Source organism: Watersipora subatra, chromosome 2, assembly GCF_963576615.1.
Source record: "Watersipora subatra chromosome 2, tzWatSuba1.1, whole genome shotgun sequence".
In the NCBI taxonomy this organism is placed as follows: Eukaryota; Metazoa; Bryozoa; class Gymnolaemata; order Cheilostomatida; family Watersiporidae; genus Watersipora; species Watersipora subatra.
In genome coordinates this window covers 3,136,897-3,156,194 of record NC_088709.1, presented here as the reverse complement: position 1 = coordinate 3,156,194, position 19,298 = coordinate 3,136,897, and the positions used below count along the sequence as shown (strand labels likewise).

The following is a 19,298-nucleotide window of genomic DNA, read 5'->3' as shown; positions in this document are numbered from 1 at the left end:
TTAAGTTCCACTTTTACACATCAATTGGCTTTGTTAGCTGTATGATTGTTGTATTGCCGACTGCCTTCACACGACTAGAGCATTTCTTCGAGGAGTTGTGTTCTCCTTTGCTTGAGCTGCGCTTGTACAAGTCATACATAGCTGCCTTGCTGCGGTTTTTGTAGTGACAACATAGAATCTTGATAAATGTCTTTTTGAACTCTCCCATCCTCAAGGCATAGATCATTGGGTTGAGCATAGAATTACAATATCCAAGCCAAAAGACAAGATCAAAGACTGTTTCGGACACACAGTTCTTGCATATGGCATCTGAAATGAAAGACAAATATAACCAGTATAATTGGCTATATGAGGAGTCAGCCATTTTAAACATTGTATGTGTAGTGATTATAGCCTATTTAGTAAAGATAAGACTTTCTGATACCGAGTGACTGTCATATCATTCTTGTGCTGAAGTGGAGAACATAATGTACATGCCAAAAGTATCAAGCATTTGTGAGCAGTACATGTACATAGAAATATAAATGCCGTATGTATATACATTTACCTTATGGAAGGTAACGTGATTGCTTAAAACTATATCGCCAGATGCCTTTTTTAAACTGAAATTAAATATAGATAATTCCAGAATAGTTACACCTAGGCCCATTCTCAATTTCTTCTATGTACCATATAAAGTTGGGTTCGCTTTGCTAATCCTTGATGAGTGTGAAAGCTTGGTTCTTTTCCTGATATCAAAAATGAAAGAGTGGTGATATATATTTTAAATGTTTTGACACGATGTTTAAGGTCTTTCTCAATCATACAGAGATAGATCCTTAGAGTTACCTAGTAGAAATGGTACATCCTTATAGGGCCCCTAGTACATGTGATGTACTATTACATGTTGTTAGTATAAGTGAGACTTTAATTTAGGAACCTAGTTCAGACACGTCATCATCGCATAAGTATGTTCAGAGATATAGTTAATATTAATAAATAACTAAGATATTCAGAGGTCTTCTTATGAAGGTCAGACAACTCCTTTAGCAACTTTTAAAATCAGCAATCCCAAATCTAATTTTGCTGCTTAAATTTATGTTCAGTTCTGTTGATAGCCAACACTTTTGTTCAGCTAGCAACAACATCCTTGAAACATTTCCTTGGCAGTGATTACAATTCGTATTAAGAGCTCAGTAGGTGTGCTAAGTATAACGATATAATGGTATCAGATTGTAACTCCTCGTAATCGCAACACAAGAGGCTAAAGTTCCCCCAGCATTCATTTGCAAGCAATGCAAAGACCAGTTCAGGGCTGAGGTCGCTCACATGACAACACGCAGCTGTAAACATTACGCACTGTCATAGAAATTGCTTGCTATTTGTGTACTATTACAAAACATTTACGTAAAACTTGCTTTGCAGCTATTTTTACCCGACACTGACTGTTTTGGTATACGCAACTTCTGCTCGTCGCAGCGGGTCACACTCCTGCATGGATCAATTCACTCGAGAGCACGAAATATAGATCCTTCTATTGTTTTCTAGCAACCAATACTTTTACCTCCCCGGAGGCTCTCCTTGCAATTATATACATTCGGGCTCAATTATATGTCTCGTGGATCAAGTATTGGAAAGGGTGTCATCATTTAGTTCACGGGAGAAAAAATGCTGTCTGTAGTTCAGCACAAAGAAAGACTGGTTCTCAGGAAGATGCTATCTGAAGCTTTCAAGTAATTTCCAAACCAGTTTTGGTGTACAATCATCTTCTTCAGACCGAATCACATCTGAGTATAGATAAACAACTTGTATTCTAAAATTAGTCTGAAACCTAAATTTTTGAAAATATGGAGTCATTGTAAAAGCCAAATGTCTTCAAAAAGAAACCAAATTACATGTGATTAAGCTAATAGTATGTCTAGCGATCTTTCAAGTCCTGCTGCAATCTTTCTTTCCTTAGCAATATCCATACAATTTATCAAGAGAGGTAAAAGGTGTGAGTACTTGCTGGTGTGAGTACATGTTGGTATGAATACATGCTGTTGTGATGCATGCTGATATGAGTACAACCTGGTACGAATATATGCTGATACGGATACATGCTGAGGTGATTACAGACTGGTATGGGTGCAAGCTGATATGAATATATGCTGGTGTGAGATATGCTGATACGAATACATGCTGGTGTGAGATATGCTGATACAAATACATGCTGGTGTGAGATATGCTGATATGAATACACGCGCTAAGTAATGCTAGTATGAGCACAGGCTAATGTAACGTGATGGTTTAAAGGTAAATAAAGTCCAACCTCAGCTTTCAAATATCTCACATCGAATAAATGAGAGGTTAAACAAAAAAGTTGAGACCGTTTTGCTCGCCGGACAAAAATTTGGAGCTAGAAATTTTCCTAGAAAAACCAAGAAAACCTGATGGCATAGTTCTGGCAACTTGACTTCTCATTAGCCGTATTATTAAACTGTCGTATGTAGGATTATTCTTAGTGGTTTATAACATACTGACCGTATTTTGTAATCTGTGTAGTAGATCAGTGTGCTACTATACTTTTACATGTATCTATTTAAATAAAACACAGAAGGTATTTATTTCACGGAAAAATCTTAGAAACCCAGGCTGGGCTATAAGTAGTTTTCAGTCTAGGTATAGATTATTCACATTATGCATTTTGTAATGGGTAAAAATTGTTTCAGAATTTTAACAAACCTTCTAGAAAAAATTTGCATTTAAACCGAGTTCAGATTGTCTCCTTGGTCACTAATGAGTTATACACAGATTAGCGGAGGTAATGCCTGACTCACCTATCGGTAATACAATGAAGAACGGACACCAGCAAAGCAAAAAGGCTCCAACAACAATTCCTACGGTCTTGGCTGCTTTCGTCTCACTCATAAACTGCGAAACCTTTGCGCTCAGCGCGCTTCGTTTTATTTTGGCCTCTCCAAAGGACTCTGTGGAATCATCTAGAAGCTTGCTACTTAGCATTGATTTGGAACCGTCCTTATTCATCAAACCATTTGATTCACAAAAGACTGGAGCTTCGGATTCTGCCGCGGGAAGTTCTTGATCAAGATCGTTTGGCTTTACGCTGTCATCGAGTTTCATTGACCTTGACATCACCGGAGCCGATGACTGCTTCTTTGAATGCGCTCTAAGCAACAGAGGTTCGGAGTTGTTCAATCCTTTCACGCGTTTCACTCCTGTTTGCAGGAATCGGTACTGTTTCTGGGCCTCATTATATATTCGTATATAAATAATGATGATAACAAGTGCTGGAATGTAGAAACTGCATGTGACACTGGCTAACACGTACTCTTTACTCTTTATCACAGTGCAGTCGTACACATGCATGACTTTATTGGTCCGTCTGTATATCAATGGTCCCACAAGCGAAATCACCAAGGAGACCGTCCAAATGGACAATATAGGAATGTAGGTTTTCCTCTTAGACATATTCTACAAAATATAGCCTACAGTAATATATAGGCTATGTATGTGTATCATGCCCACCTCAAGTGCTCTAACGTTATTGCCTGATAAGTGTTTTTTGCTTCAAACACGCGTGGTACTTACCGAATTACCTTGAACTTGTAGGGCACTTCAAATAAGCAAGTGTCATATCGTTAGCCCTTGATACAATTTAGTTAGTAGCTAAGTCTTACTTATTCAAGATGTGTTTGGCCAGCCATTTCTGCCTCTTCTTCGGAGCAAGCCTTTCAGCTCGTTCTGAAAAAGAGGCAGCCATCGCTTCCTCCTTCAGAGCAAGGTCAGGCCCATCCACAAAAGACAATGATATTCTGCTCACCCTGTGCTTCAGAGGCCTTGTTACTCCTATGTACCGATCTACACTGATGGCACAGAGGCTAAGTATAGAGGCGGTGCAGCAGAGCACGTCAGCGGCGGCCCACACCTTGCAGAATGACGCGCCAAAGAGCCATCGTCTTTCTAGCTGTCGAATGAGACTGAAGGGCAGAACGAAAACACCGAGCATCAAGTCGGCTACCGCCAGACTAAAGACAAAGTAATTTGTGACCATTCTTAACTTCCTGTTTATAATGATGGCAGCGATGACCAGACTGTTTCCGAATATTATGATGAAGCAGCAGACACCCAGACTGATGCCGAGGGCTGACTTTGAACCGAGTGATAGCTCCTGGTGACTGTCATTTATCTGTTTGAATGTTGTCTCGAGTTGCGAGTAAACTTGTGTTTCTTGGGTTATGTTCATGACTGAAGAGCATGTCTTGCTTCCACAACTTCCTCGCTAAAATATATCATAAAGGTCTGTTAGGTTAACCAGAGCATTTAATTAAAAGAAATAAACAGATTTGGTAAATATTAAGATTTTTTTCCATTTTGATATGCTTATGAAGGCAAAAGAATGAAAAATGGTGGTCAGTACCAGAAGCCGCTGCCGACATCAGCTAGAATGACTATCTAAACAGGTGATTTTGCATGTCTTTTTTATGACCAGTTTTGCTTGTTATTTAAATATTTTTATGTTAAGTATAAATTTATGAGTTTAACCAAGCTTCAAGCGTCTGTAGCCTTTAATTTAAAAAAAATAACATTCTAGTTGGGCCGTATGTTAACCATGCACACCCATTTAAGCTCAGTTGAAACTCCTGCTGTGCTGCGATCATTACTTAGCGCTGCCCTTTAGGTTTCTCTCACAGGAGTATCGATGCTCCCGATGACTTACATGACTGTCGACATATAAATAATAAGTAAATTAAATTATTACTTCCCTCATCAGACTTCATCAATGGAATCAATAGCAAAGCTTCGCTTTTAATTTTCACAGCATATAGCTGAGATTAAAACAAACACAAACGATGCTAATTTCCTGAAAGCCTCTCATGTTAAATTGAATGTAAATTTGCCAACAATCTGTTTGATTTTGACACAAACATTTAAGAGATAATAACAGTAAAAAATCAACCAGTGTTTATTTAACTTTAAATAAAAGTATTAATTTTGGAAATCTATTTTATTTTATCAGAAGCTATTAATGTTCTCAGTTCATTCTGTAACATATTTGTTTAGATCTCACAAACTCATTTAAAACATGGTCAGCTTATGGTATACATGTAGGGTCGATTATAAATTTGTCACTTTTGTGAGTATTTAATAGCCGTTCTGCTTCTGACAATGAGAGCAACAGAAGGCGAGTGAACACAGTGATTTGAACAAGTAGAAAGTCTCATAAATCAGTCCTAGTTTTTAACCTACATTGATACCGCCCTCAGTTTGATGCCATTTAAATGTAGCCTTCACTACTAGGTTATCGACAAAGTAGGCCAGATGTACAAGTATTTACTTCTATTTAAAATTGTACTGAATCAGGGTTCCAAACAGTTGAAAATCGCTGATTTAATTTTTTTTCAATATTCTGAAAAGTTTGTATTTTTTATTCTGGTATAGCTTATATTTCAAAATGACATTTTAAGCACAAACTTCTAGCAAAATTCTTACCTCTATCGCGCCAGTAGGTGCTTTTTAACTGCCGTCTCTAGTCCGTAGTAGAACTCTGTCTATGGGTCCCATGCAACTGCTATCATGTATGATTTTAAGCGGCAGCCTACAGCTGCTCTGACGGGACCCCTGAAGATCAATTCCTCCCTTATTGGTGCACTGTTAGGCAGCAAGCCTGAGTGAATAGAGCTCTTGCCGCCCTACAACAGCGCGATTAACCAGCCTGAATAATTCAACATGGGAGGAATAATACACAGCTTTCCTGACACTGCCCTACTTACCAGCATTTAGCGTCATTCTGACATCAGAAAGAGAACGGAAGAGCTCCGGGAGTGATCTCAATGGAGGCAGTAATTAAACCTGGCCTCTCAACTGTTAAATGAGGATGTAGCGCATTATACTTACAGTAGATAAAATATGTACGTCTATAAATAATTTGTTACAAGATGGCGGACTTGAGAGAAGTAAATCCATTTTGTAGCAGCATATATTTACAAACAGGTGCCTGAGAATGTCTTGGGTGCCTCTCTATGCTGTCAAAGATGCAATAATACAGTTGTGTTGGTAAACAAGATCATACAGAGCTGATGATTCTATTGGTTTATACTCACTGAAAAAACCAAATAATGTTGTTTTACACTCTCCTTGCTGATACCATCAAGTCGTTGGTTATCACAATCATCATTGAATAAAATGGTAACTTCTGGGGTAACGCAATATCAGGAGCATGGTGTGTAGACCTAGTTCCTGCAGTCCGGCACGCGATGAATTCTTCAGAGTATGCTAGTCTCACAAGAGCACGAACGTAAGGGAGCTGACAGGTCTACTTGTTCAGGCGTCTTAGATAGTCCGCCGGGCAAGTTCATGGTATAAGATGGCTAGGGGCTACTCTGTTAATTATATTTCACATGCCAACTGTGTCAAAGATGGCTGAAGCCTTTGAGAATGATTGTTTAATAACATGAATACAAATTATTTATTGACAAACATGGTTTGTATTGCATTGTGAACAATACGGTGAATCAGAGCCGTGTCCCTCTGTCTGTCTGTCTGTCTGTCCAAAGCCAAGGTTGGAGTTTGGGAAAAAAGATTGCATCATACAGATTTCGAACCTAGAGCATTCCGTTTCACCATTTTCTACGCAACCATTTCCACCAATGAATTGCATTCCAGGATTTCAGAATAGTTGTGCACATGCTTATTCTCTGTGCTCTAATGACACACCTGATGATCTCCCAGAGCACTAGAAACTGCCAGGGCACCAGTACATATAACACTAGTACATATAACACTAGTACATATAACACTAGTACATATAACACTAGTACATATAACACTAGTACATATAACACTAGTACATATAACACTAGTACATATAACACTAGTACATATAACACTAGTACATATAACACTAGTACATATAACACTAGTACATATAACACTAGTACATATAACACTAGTACATATAACACTAGTACATATAACACTAGTACATATAACACTAGTACATATAACACTAGTACATATAACACTAGTACATATAACACTAGTACATATAACACTAGTACATATAACACTAGTACATATAACACTAGTACATATAACAATAATGCTGCATACATGTATATGGTATTCAAAAGGCCGTGTCTCAGCAGAATGCATAACATCTTTTAATCTTTGGTTGTGAAGTTTTTGTAACTTGCATAGCAGCTAGTTGAAGACGCTGTCCATGTAGTCATTGGTGTCTTTGTCATTTGTCTTTTACTTGTTTCCTCTCAAAGAAATTTAATTAGTTCTCATTCCTCCTTCTTTAGTTACTTTCTAGTCCAGCCGGTGTCATAGAGACTACAAGCCTTTCTGCGGTTCATAGAGCCTACAGGCCTTTTGGCGTTTAACAGACTATCAACGATTTCCTACTCGCTAACCTTGCTTGATAATATCTACACTAGAAACCGACTGATGTTCCTTATATAACACCTCCTCACCCACCACCTTGCCAGTTTCACTCAGTGCTGACTCAACAATTCTGTAAAGTATCACCTCAAACACCAAAATAGAGAGAGAAGGGTTGAAGCTCTTCCACGCTCACCATCTCCCTTGCCCTAAAATAGGTGTCATTGGTAACCACTTACTCATGTCAAAGCAACCATTTTAAAGGCCAACATCTTTGTAGAGTGAATTTTCTAATCTACTGTGTACTTGGGTATCATAAAGTCTTCGGGATTGATGTCACATTGCCGCCGAGAGCGATGGCAATTAACCAATATTTGATGGTTTTCTGTTATGCGCTATCATTTATGAATGGTGGGTATTTTATTCAAATTTCACATGTCAGGCACACCATCACAATTTTCAATATTTTTAAGTAGGATAAAACCTAGACTTAGCACAAGGTTGTCTAGTGCTGAGGGCGAAATGTCTAAAATATGAGATGTTAGCTTATGGAAGGAGACAATAAATAACCTTATCAGAGTTGAATACATTGCAACTAATCAAATGTCAATATGTTTCTAGAAAAGCCCGCAGCTGATATTCTGACCAGCAAGTATATGCGTTATTCTTAATAGCGGAGGTTTTTACCTGCATGGTAAAGGATTGTCAATAAGCTGACTAATGACATGCTCTAACTCAATAATCTTGTTTTTATACTTTCTCAGAATACATGGTATTTATTAATAAAAGCGTAGGCATCATTCACTTCCTCTTCAGGCAGGAAATAGTCCATATACTTGATTTCACATGTTACCTCCATTCTGTAAAATTAATGTTTACATTTGGTCACATTTGGGCCACAAGCTGTTGACATCTGACACATTTAGGCAACAACCTGTTGACATCTGACAAGCTCATATGCTCCGAATTCATAAAACCACCAATTGGGAGAGAGCTCTTGACAGCTGGAGATTTTATGTGATTACACAGTTTCTTCTGTGTAATTAGTGAGTCCTTAAGAACTCGGTCATCAGACCGTCTGATGGTTTAACCTAATTATTTAACCTATTTCCTAACATATCTTATACTTAACATTGTATAATACCTTCACTCTAGGTCATAACCTTTGACTAAGTTATTCTCTATGTGACTAACAGTGAGCTAACAGTAATATTAGAGAGTCTAGCAAGTAGAATGGCCTAGGCCGCCCTAGAGGAATGAAGCAGCAACAACAGCTATACCAAAAATTAGCTACACATGTCTTCCAATCAAGATTTAACAATGCCTTGTGGGTATATTCTTAGCCCTTCACGAGTTCGCTCATTAGTTTTTCTATTATTTGTAATTGAATTTCGATTAAAAAAGAGAGTTTCCGGCTCACGGCCACAAATAGCTGCGGTACGAATAAAGCATGGCGAATGTTTCCTCTTCTGAAGATTCCAATTCTTCTCTTCTCAATTCAGTGTTCTACTCTCCTTTCATCTCGCCGACCGTTTTTGAAGTTACTGTCACTGTTGTGCTTTCACTTATCGTGATAGTCGCTGTTATCGGCAACTCATTCGTCATCTCCGCGTTTTGTCTTAGAAAACGACTGCGAAAAGCGAGTAATTATTTCATATTGAATTTGGCTGTTACCGATCTGTCACTCGCCATCTTGATATTGCCAATATCTGCGGTATATGATGTCGCAGGGGTCTGGGTGTTTGGGCCAGTTGTCTGCCTTATATGGACAGTAATGGATGTATTTGTATCGACGGCCTCTATCTTAAATTTGGTCGCTATCAGTGCCGACCGATACATGGCGATAAGGTAGGTCTATGCATTGCTTCCCTTAAGAGGTTTTTAGTATTTAAAAAAATATTAATAACTAGAATATTATTATTATTATTGTATCGCCTGTATTTAGTTAATTCTTCTTGACTACCTTGATTAACTTACCAAAAAAATTGGTTATTTCAGCATGAACAGTGTATATGTATGACGAGTGACGTATGCCTAAGAATATGCATAAGTACATACTGAATGCGTGTCTTTGATTTAACCTTAACTTTATTTCACTGTTCAGCGCTGACAAAAGTATAAAAATAAATAAAATAATAGTATGAGAATTCAATCGTATTTAAAAAAAAAATCTTATGATATAAGATATAGATGTAATATATCTCTATATCTATATATTATGTCTTATCATTATTATATCATCCTCTAGATATAGGACAGTATATGTTGTTTATGTCTGGTGTGCTCAGTAGTTTTTGTTTGTGAGGTGTAGCTATGGGTTGGTTGGGTACATGGGATAGTTTATATATATTCATGTATAAAATTAAAACACACAAAATTTTATTTTATATATAGATATAATTATATCTTTATTAAGAAATCATCAACCCTTTTTATAGAAAAAACTTTTTACAAACGGTGCCCCAAATAGTGTTAATAATGCATGTCTGGACAGAGAGTTACACATAGAATGTTTATGCTATATGGCGGAAGTTTGGACAGCGCTTATTCAAGCTGTGTTCTTTTAAAGGACGTATGTAGGCTCTAAACCTTAATTCACTATGGTTCCAAGCAAAGACTGCCAGTTTCCTGTTTATGTATGGCATCAAAAAGGACTGAGCTCTGATTAGCTGGGTTGAGTAGCAAATTTGGGCAGATCTTTGGAGTTGTGAGACTAGAGAGCTCATTATGCTCCTGCTTAACATGTGATGTTTTCTTTTTATTCATCTCTCATCACTCAGTTGGTACAATCATGCTATCAGCAGACTTGATAGAAATGAAATGATTATGTTAGAATACTAATACAATATGATATAGGTATACCAACTATATTATAGTATTGTATATATTGTAATACATTGTAACAGAATATGCATGTACTATAATATGACATAAAGTATTACAATACACTTTAATCTAATACAACCCAAGATATGTAATAAAAAGGTAACATTATAATAACAATAATAATAATAATAGGTATTATATAATGCAATTTAATACAATATAATGCAATTTAATGTAATATAGTATCGATTACCTATTTTGCTAAAGCAACAAGTTTGTACTATTGTCACCATTGTAATATTTCATAAGCCTGACTGTATTCCATAATTCCAGCATACTTCTATTACAGCAATTGTCTTCTCTACCCAAGAATGATCAGTGGGAAAAGAGTTGCTCTCATCGTGTCTGTAATATACTTTATATCTCTAACCATCTCCATACCGCCGTTACTGGGCTGGGGCAAGCAGCAGTACAGTGAGGGCACCTGCTTCCTCCCTTACTCTCCAGGATATGTCATCTATTCTGCTATTGGCTCTTTCTACTTGCCCTTCATCATCATGTTCGTGCTTTACTACAAGATATACAAGGCAGGTCATCTAGCCTACCCACCTAGCCCACCCATCTAGCCCACCCACCTAGTCCACCCAACTAGTCTACCCAACTAGGCACACCCACCTAGGATAACTCACCTTGGCCCACCTATGCCCACCCACTTAGGACGATCCATTTAGGTCCACCTACATAAGCCCACTCACTTAAGACCACGCGTTTAGACCTACCTAGACTACCAAACACCTACTGTAGGTTTTGCATGAAAAATTAATGCTCAACAGCCGCTAAAACATCTGTTTAAAAGGATTGCAGGCAGATGAGTCTATGCCAATGATTGAGTCTATGCCAATTAGCGAACTTATATTCCTTTTCTAGTTGTGGGCTTTATGTTACCCACCCACATCGTTAGCTTAGAATCACGGGCTATTTATTTTGCTAATATATTTGCAAGACTTGGAGAATCAGCAAAACAAATAACTAATTAATTTAAGTTTTTTTTGTATTTAATGTCATACGAAAAGAGGGCAGAACTCTCAGAACTCGTGTACTCTAAAGCGATAGAAAGCATCAGGTTATATGAGCCATTGAGTAGATGACAGCGTGTGAATATGCCAGACCATCGCGTGAGCGGAAGGCTATGGGAGGCAAAACAACATTCTCTTTTTTTAAACCAAAACTAAAAACATACGCTACATTTTTTATATATAATAAATTATTTTATGTGCCAAAAGATAGTGACAACTAACACTCACAATATATATAATGTATCTGGCTTTTGAGCGTTATTGTAATCTGTAGCAGAGTAAAAAGACAGAGGTCACTGACATCTTGACTATAATAAAAAATTTGTTTCAAATCTATTTCAAAAGCTCTGTGAATGTGCAAATAATCTACACATTTCTATTTGCAGTCATTTCCTAAACAAGTATGATTGGCCAATGCCTGTCAAATTACCAAAGTTTCTCACTGCTTCCAGGTGGCTAAAAGTCATATGGCTTCCATAAAGAAGACGTCAGTGGTGGGTTCACTGCTTGACCTGGATGGGCGTGGCCGTGACCTTGAGAGGGTGGACAGCAGAAGCATTCTTTTTTCTGATGACAAAATCATGAACAGAAGGTTGACCTCATCTTCAAGTGGATACTCTTCTAGCAAAGCCGGGCAGCGCTTCAGTCAGGTTGGCTAAATGTAGCCCCTAGCCTCAGTCCCAAGTATCATTGAGTAGCCAACATACCTAGATGCCGAACATGCTGGTGACAAGTATCCTGAATCTTACAAAGTGATTTATTGTTAAGGGCAAATGGACTGTTTATTTGTGACTCTACCGATAACTGCATAGGGATTATTAAGGCTATTAACTATTCCAAGTGACAGTTTTAAAGAAATATATATAGTACAGTTGTGATAGCTGCATAAAGTTATGACATATGCATAGAGTTGTGATAGCTGCACAGAGTTATGAGATATTCATAGAGTTGAGCTAGCTGCATAGAGTTATGACAAATGCACAGAGTTGTGATAGCTGCATAGAGTTATGACATATGCATAGAGATGTGATAGCTGCATAGAGTTATGAGATAAGCATAGAGTTGTGATACATGCATAGAACTGATAGGTTTCTCTCGATAGAGACTGATAAAAGGTAAGAAAACAAATACACTATCTGCCTTGTGAACAAGCAGTTATGTCATCTTGTCATAAAATAACCTTGTTATATTTATTGTTTACTTCAAACTGTTTGTTATTTTATTGATTGCTTCTCACACTAATGCCTCAATTTGAAATATTAGCACTTTGCTACCGGTGCAGGTTCATGACACTAGGTATACTATAGGAACCATGAAAAAAATCTTTAGCTTTTGTTTTTTAACAACAGCACACATCTGAATTGCAATCATTAAGCACTACTTAGCACCACTTCTTAGTGGTCTCTACATGGTGAGCCGTGCCAATCAGATTTAACATTTATACAGGTATCTAGGTCAACTGCTGACACCTTCAGTTGCCATCCTATGAGTGGCAGCAGGTTTAGCCTCAGTAAGCAAGACAGCTCTGATACATTGATGGTGCCAGGTCGGCAGCGCAAAAAATCTGGCTACATGTTCATATCTCCTCTTAGCTCTAGAAGTTCAAGGTCCAGCGGCTCCGTATCTGTTTCTGATTTTGATGGGGCAAGGTAGGGCAACTCCACATCTAATTGTATTATAGCCTATAGAGTATTCAGTTAGATATCAGTAAAAAATGTATAGATTTAAAATGAAGTACTTTTTACATAAAGAAAATAACAAATTTTGAGTTTTAAAGAATCGAGACATTGATGTTGCTAGCCTGTTGATGCATGCTGGGAAATATTACTTGCCAGCTCCACTGGTCAATAGATATTCCATATGAAATTTAAAAACATTTTAGACCTAAAAAACAGTAGTGATGACTAACACTAGTAGGTATGACTAACACTACTAGTAGTGATGACTAACACTACTAGTAGTGATGACTAACACTACTAGTAGGTGTGACTAACACTACTAGTAGCGATTCGGACATGTAGAAGTTTAAAAAAATGGTTCTATTTACTTCTGACACATCTGAAAATTTACAAAAATAATTAGACATAGCAACTATAAAAATACGAAAGCTATAACTTGAAGAAATTTTTAATTTAAAAAAGTTATTACAAGTATATATTCTAAAAAGATCTGATGTAATGAAGTAATGTATATAATATACATAATTATAGTGAAATGTTCAAGTTCAAATCCATGTTTATGCTTGCTACGTTTGCTATCTCAGCGCTGTATGATCAGTGGCAAGACTTTTCACAGAACTTAGGATTTTTTTATTTTAGAGTATATTCATCAATATTTACAAAGAGATACTCACTAAAAGTTTATCATCAAAATTGTGATGATGATACAAACACATTTAAACAGTTTAAATCATATTCTCGAATATTTGCACTAACCCTCTTTGACCGTTACTCAGTTCACACTATGTAAGAGAAAGTATGGAGTTATCTACTCTTCTTTGTACAAACCTACAATTGAGTTTTGTAGTTGAGAGTATAAAACAACTTTAATTTAAGTTGACAATCTTGTGAGTCCACAGCTTATAAGTTAAAGTATCGCAAACTGCTATATCCCATAACATTCAAAATTGATAGCAATATTTATGTTCAAAACTAGCAATATTATTTTTGCTTCGGTGTATCGGTGTACCTGAGAGTCATAAATTAAAACCCTCAATATGAATAAGATACTGTTTAAATACTAATAATAAAATAAAACTGTTTGTTTCTGTTCAATCATCTTGCCTTATCATCTGCTTATAGTTGAGACTGCTTTGTCTTTTTATAAACAACTCCGCTGTTGCGAATTTCTACTCCATTTAAGTTTGCTTCTATTGATAGTTTGGCTGTGCCGAGAGATTCGATGAGAAGCTCAAGGTCTAGCTCAAGTTCCTATGGGGGTGATATGGAATCTGATCTATTGCATGATTACTTCAAACAGAACCTTGTTATTCCAAGAGCCAGCTATGTCTCACAGACTTCCTCCAATAACAGCAAATTTAAACGCTCTCCTATTAGTCGTCGACTCAGAAGGTTGGAATTTATGATGCACTCATTTCTGCTAGCAAGTACCTTGTCTCTGATGGCAAGTACCTTGTCTCTATTAGCAAGTACATTGTCTCTGTTAGCAAGTACCTTGCCTCTGTTAGCAAGTACCTTGTCTCTGTTAGCAAGTATCTTGCTTCCGTTAGCAAGTACATTGTCTCTGTTAGCAAATACCTTGTCTCTATTAGCAAGTACCTTGTCTCTGTTAGCAAGTGCCTTGCCTCTATTAGCAAGTACCTTGCCTCTATTACCAAGTACCTTGCCTCTGTTAGCTAGTACCTTGTCTCCGTTAGCAAGTATCTTGCCTTGTTTGGCAAGCACTTTACCTTTATAGCCATATACGACTAAACGTACACTTACTGCTGCAGTAACACAATTTTCAATGTAATAACGAATATTTAACTCTCTCTCCAAAGTAATTACCAACAGGACATGTGGTGATGAAAGTTTCTCAAATCTGTCAAGATTTGAAAAATAATGTGCAGAGGCTGGTAAATAACAAAAATAACATACGAAGAGATAAAAATGAAATAATAGATGAGCGCAATCATTCTCAGGTCTGCAAAAGTTAAGATTGAGCGATGTTTGTATTACACACGATAGAATAAACTGCACTATTATGCACCTATTCAACATGTAATAAATATTTAATTACAGTCTTGTTCAATATAATTATAACAGTTTTTTTGACAACAGACATTTCTGTCCACATACCGGCATTGAGAAGCAGGTTTTGTGACTTCATTTTAGCCATCTTCTCTTTTTGTATAATACTTTCAGCATTAGTAAGAACAATAAAGAGCGGTTGGTACTTGCAGATTCATGTCTGAGAGGAAGGCAGTGAAAACTGTGAGCATGATTGTTGGAGCTTTTATGATCTGCTGGACCCCCTTCTCCATAGTCTACCTTCTAAACGGTGTCTGCAAAGTGACCTGCGGTGTTTCTGATACTCTCTTCAAGGTTTGCTTCTGGCTCGGGTGCGTCTGTAGTCATTGATTCTTAATGCTTTTCAACATTCAAAGTCTTAAGATAAGTTGTATGGTTTATAAGCTACTGCAACAATTACACTGCAACTGCTTTTCTCATAATTTACTAACAAATTTTTAATGCTGAAATAGATGATCTTATGCATTGATATGAACTTACAACTTCAACGACAGAGCAGCACAATGCTGACTATGACCTGAACTGGCAGCACAACGGGGTGACTATGGCCTGAGCTAGCAGCACAACGCTGACTATGGCCTGAGCTGGCAGCACAATGCTGACTATGACCTGAGCTGCCAGCACAACGCTAACTTTTGATTGCTATCTATAGAATCTTTGCTTGTAGTTACTGAACACCCCAAGACCCCCCCCCCTCCGCACATACACTTTAATATTAGTGTGTAATTGGATATAAATGTACATCTATTATAATAGCTCTTGGCACCGGCACTTATTATTAAATGCTATCTCTTCTAGCTAATAAACTATTATAGAAGTTCAATTACTGCTTTAGACCTTCAAGGCCTTTGATTTAACTTTTTGTAATGAACAGGGTATCGATTAGAAACTGGCAAAGTGGAGATAAGTGCTCTAAATACCAAATTGAATACTTTTGTAACGTTGTTAAAATGGAATATTATAATATACTGTGGTATAATCTATAGTTAGCTATAGTATATCTCACTATAGCTAACTGCTCATCTTAGCTATTAAGTATGATATACTATAGCAAAGATGTTATACATGTGATTCAGGTACATCAACTCTGCTCTCAACCCTATCATCTACAGTACACACAACAAGGAAATGAAAAGCGCTCTTCTCAGCATGTTATCCTCACTCTGTTGTGGGCGGTGCAAAAAGCACTCCAGGCATTTTAGAGGGTCGTCGACTAGGTCTACAGCTAGCGTCGGTTCTTTCGTGTCTGTAGGGGAGAGTGATTGGCAGTACGGAGAGAATTTGTAAGTAATATCGAAGATTCTCAAGTAGTATAGGTGCAAGTTTGGGCAGGGCAGCTAAGATTAAGGCCTATTATGCAATGAAACTGATTGGCTGACTACATTTTCCTCTGGATGAAAAATAGAATAATGACCTTCATAGCTGATCATGCTAGCAAATATAGCCGACCTATTGTGATATATCATTTGCTAGTACGGCTATTGAATGAAAGATATGGTAGCGCATAGAGGATGAAAGAGGTGTGATAGAGACTAATTCATATCTTTTGCAAAATCAACTTGGCTAACTGAGAAACTTTATGCTCTTATCAGCATATTGTGGGGTTCCCTCATTCTATCTGATGGTTTCGTAGAACAATGCTTAGGATGCCAGAATATTGATAACAGAAAAGGTTATCAACTCCAAAATAATCATCTTTGATGCTACAGAAAATAATTCTTCAAATAGCCATTTTCATGGAGTATTCAGTATATTACGCATGACTGGTTTTAGTTGTTAATATAACATTATATAATTATTGCAATAGTTCAGAAGTAAGCAATTTTCATTGCTGCAAAAGAATCGGATTAACGTAAATTTTGTGTAAATGAATTTCGCTCAAATAGAACTATGAAGAAACAATGACATGTATTAATAATGCATTTAATAATTATAATAATTATTTCCCTATAAACAGAGATATAGAGTGCTATAAACAGAGATATAGAGTGCTATAAACAGAGATATAGAGTGCTATAAACAGAGATATAGAGTGCTATAAACAGAGATATAGAGTGCTATAAACAGAGATATAGAGTGCCATAAACAGAGATATAGAGTGCTATAAACAGAGATTTAGAGTGCTATAAACAGAGATTTAGAGTGCTATAAACAGAGATATAGAGTGCCATAAACAGAGATATAGAGTGCTATAAACAGAGATATAGAGTGTTATAAACAGAGATATAGAGTGCTATAAACAGAGATATAGAGTGCTATAAACAGAGATATAGAGTGCTATAAACAGAGATATAGAGTGCCATAAACAGAGATATAGAGTGCTATAAACAGAGATATAGAGTGCTGTAAACAGAGATATAGAGTGCTATAAACAGAGATATAGAGTGCCATAAACAGAGATATAGAGTGCTATAAACAGAGATATAGAGTGCTATAAACAGAGATATAGAGTGCTATAAACAGAGATATAGAGTGCTATAAACAGAGATATAGAGTGCCATAAACAGAGATATAGAGTGCTATAAACAGAGATATAGAGTGCTATAAACAGAGATATAGAGTGCTATAAACAGAGATATAGAGTGCTATAAACAGAGATATAGAGTGCTATAAACAGAGATATAGAGTGCTATAAACAGAGATATAGAGCAATGATCTACACTACTGTAGGTCCATGCATGAGGAGAGCCACGCCAGCAAGAAGGGTGAGAAGCACTTGGCGAGACAAGTCCGGCAGAGCATGCCGACGGCAGCCTGCCCAGTGCAGGTCTACATCAATGAACCAAGGAAGTCAAGGGCAGGCTCTGTAGTCAGCTGGTCATTAGCGGCTCTCAAAGGAACTTTGCAAGATAGATGTACGACACAAAATAGAACAAATGGCAAAGAATTTTTTTAAATGTTGAAGTTCAATAATAGAATGCTTACCGGTCTGTTAGTGAATACACAGACACAGAGTATATATGTTAACATGTTAGTAACTACACAGACTGAGTATATATGTTAATATGTTAGCAACTACACAAACTGAGTGTGTATGTTAATATGTTAGTAACTACACAGACTGAGTATATATGTTAATATGTTAGTAACTACACAGACTGAGTATATATGTTAAAATGTTAGTAACTACACAGACTGAGTATGTATTTTAATATGTTAGTAACTACACATACTGAGTATATATGTTAATATGGTGGTAACTACACAGGCTGTTTATGTATGCTTGTATGCATATATGCATATATGTATTTATGTATGTGTGTATGTATGTATGTACGTATGGACGTATGTACGTACGTACGTACATACGTACGTACGTATGTATGAATGTATGTATAAATGTATGGATGGATGTATGTACGTATGTATGTATGCATGTATGTATGTACGTACATACATATGTACATATGTATTTACGTACGTACGTATGTATGTACGTATGTTCGTACATATGTACGTACGTATGTACGTACGTATGTACATACGTACGTATGTACATACGTATGTACGTATGTATGTATGTACGTATGTATGTATGCAGGTATGCATGTTTTTATCTCACAAAAAGTGGCCCGCTAAAGATGGTTAGACAAAGAGTGTCTTATTCCAAAAAATTTCTAAAAACATTTTTTTCAGGCTCTCTCATTGGCTTGTACCGTTTTGGCAGGCTTCCGATTGGGTCACATAACCTTAGCATGAGTTTTCCCAGAGTTACTCATCTTGGATTTAATTGAATTTGTCAAACCAAGAAAAGAGGAACTTTTTGTTTGGTTTGACAATTCTAAAATACAGTTCCGCTATTCTCAAAATGGTTCCACCACTCACAAAAACCAACACCACTGCTCAGTTTGCTCGCTGCCAAACATATCCGCTCATCTTGCCTTTCAGTGACAGAGCTAGACAGGCAATCTAGTGAAGACATACAAAGTGTTCAATCGGATAAGTCTGTGCTCCTGCCAGCAGTGAACTTTACTGTCGGTGGAGAGGAGGCTGACACAGAATCACAGGCTAGCACCCTAGAATGGTGTCACACTCAACAAAACATAATTAAACGGTGAGTTGGATAGTGAATCTGGCAGATGGTTGTAACGGCTGCCAGATTATTTGACGAGTGGTTACTTTTTTGCTGATAGGTTATCTTATCGTCAAGTAGTCATGTTATACAGTTGACGTAGTTAGTACTTAGTTCATGCAATGTACCGATATATTGCAAAGAGGTTGTTTCAGGGAATGCATTGTTTCCATGCGCATTTGTTAACACAATGGGAAATGCATGCGTTAC

General features: G+C 37.0%; 1 protein-coding gene across 1 annotated transcript; it reads right to left on the bottom strand.

Moving 5' to 3' along the window:
- Positions 1-13: 13 nt before the first annotated feature.
- On the bottom strand, positions 14-9,204 carry LOC137387255 (alpha-2A adrenergic receptor-like). Its single transcript, XM_068073597.1, has 4 exons — positions 9,040-9,204; positions 3,660-4,261; positions 2,799-3,364; positions 14-309 (listed from the first exon to the last, which is right to left on the bottom strand). Exons 1-4 carry the CDS (start codon positions 9,202-9,204, stop codon positions 14-16), a joined length of 1,629 nt encoding a protein of 542 aa, XP_067929698.1.
- Between the last annotated feature and the right edge of the window lie 10,094 nt (positions 9,205-19,298).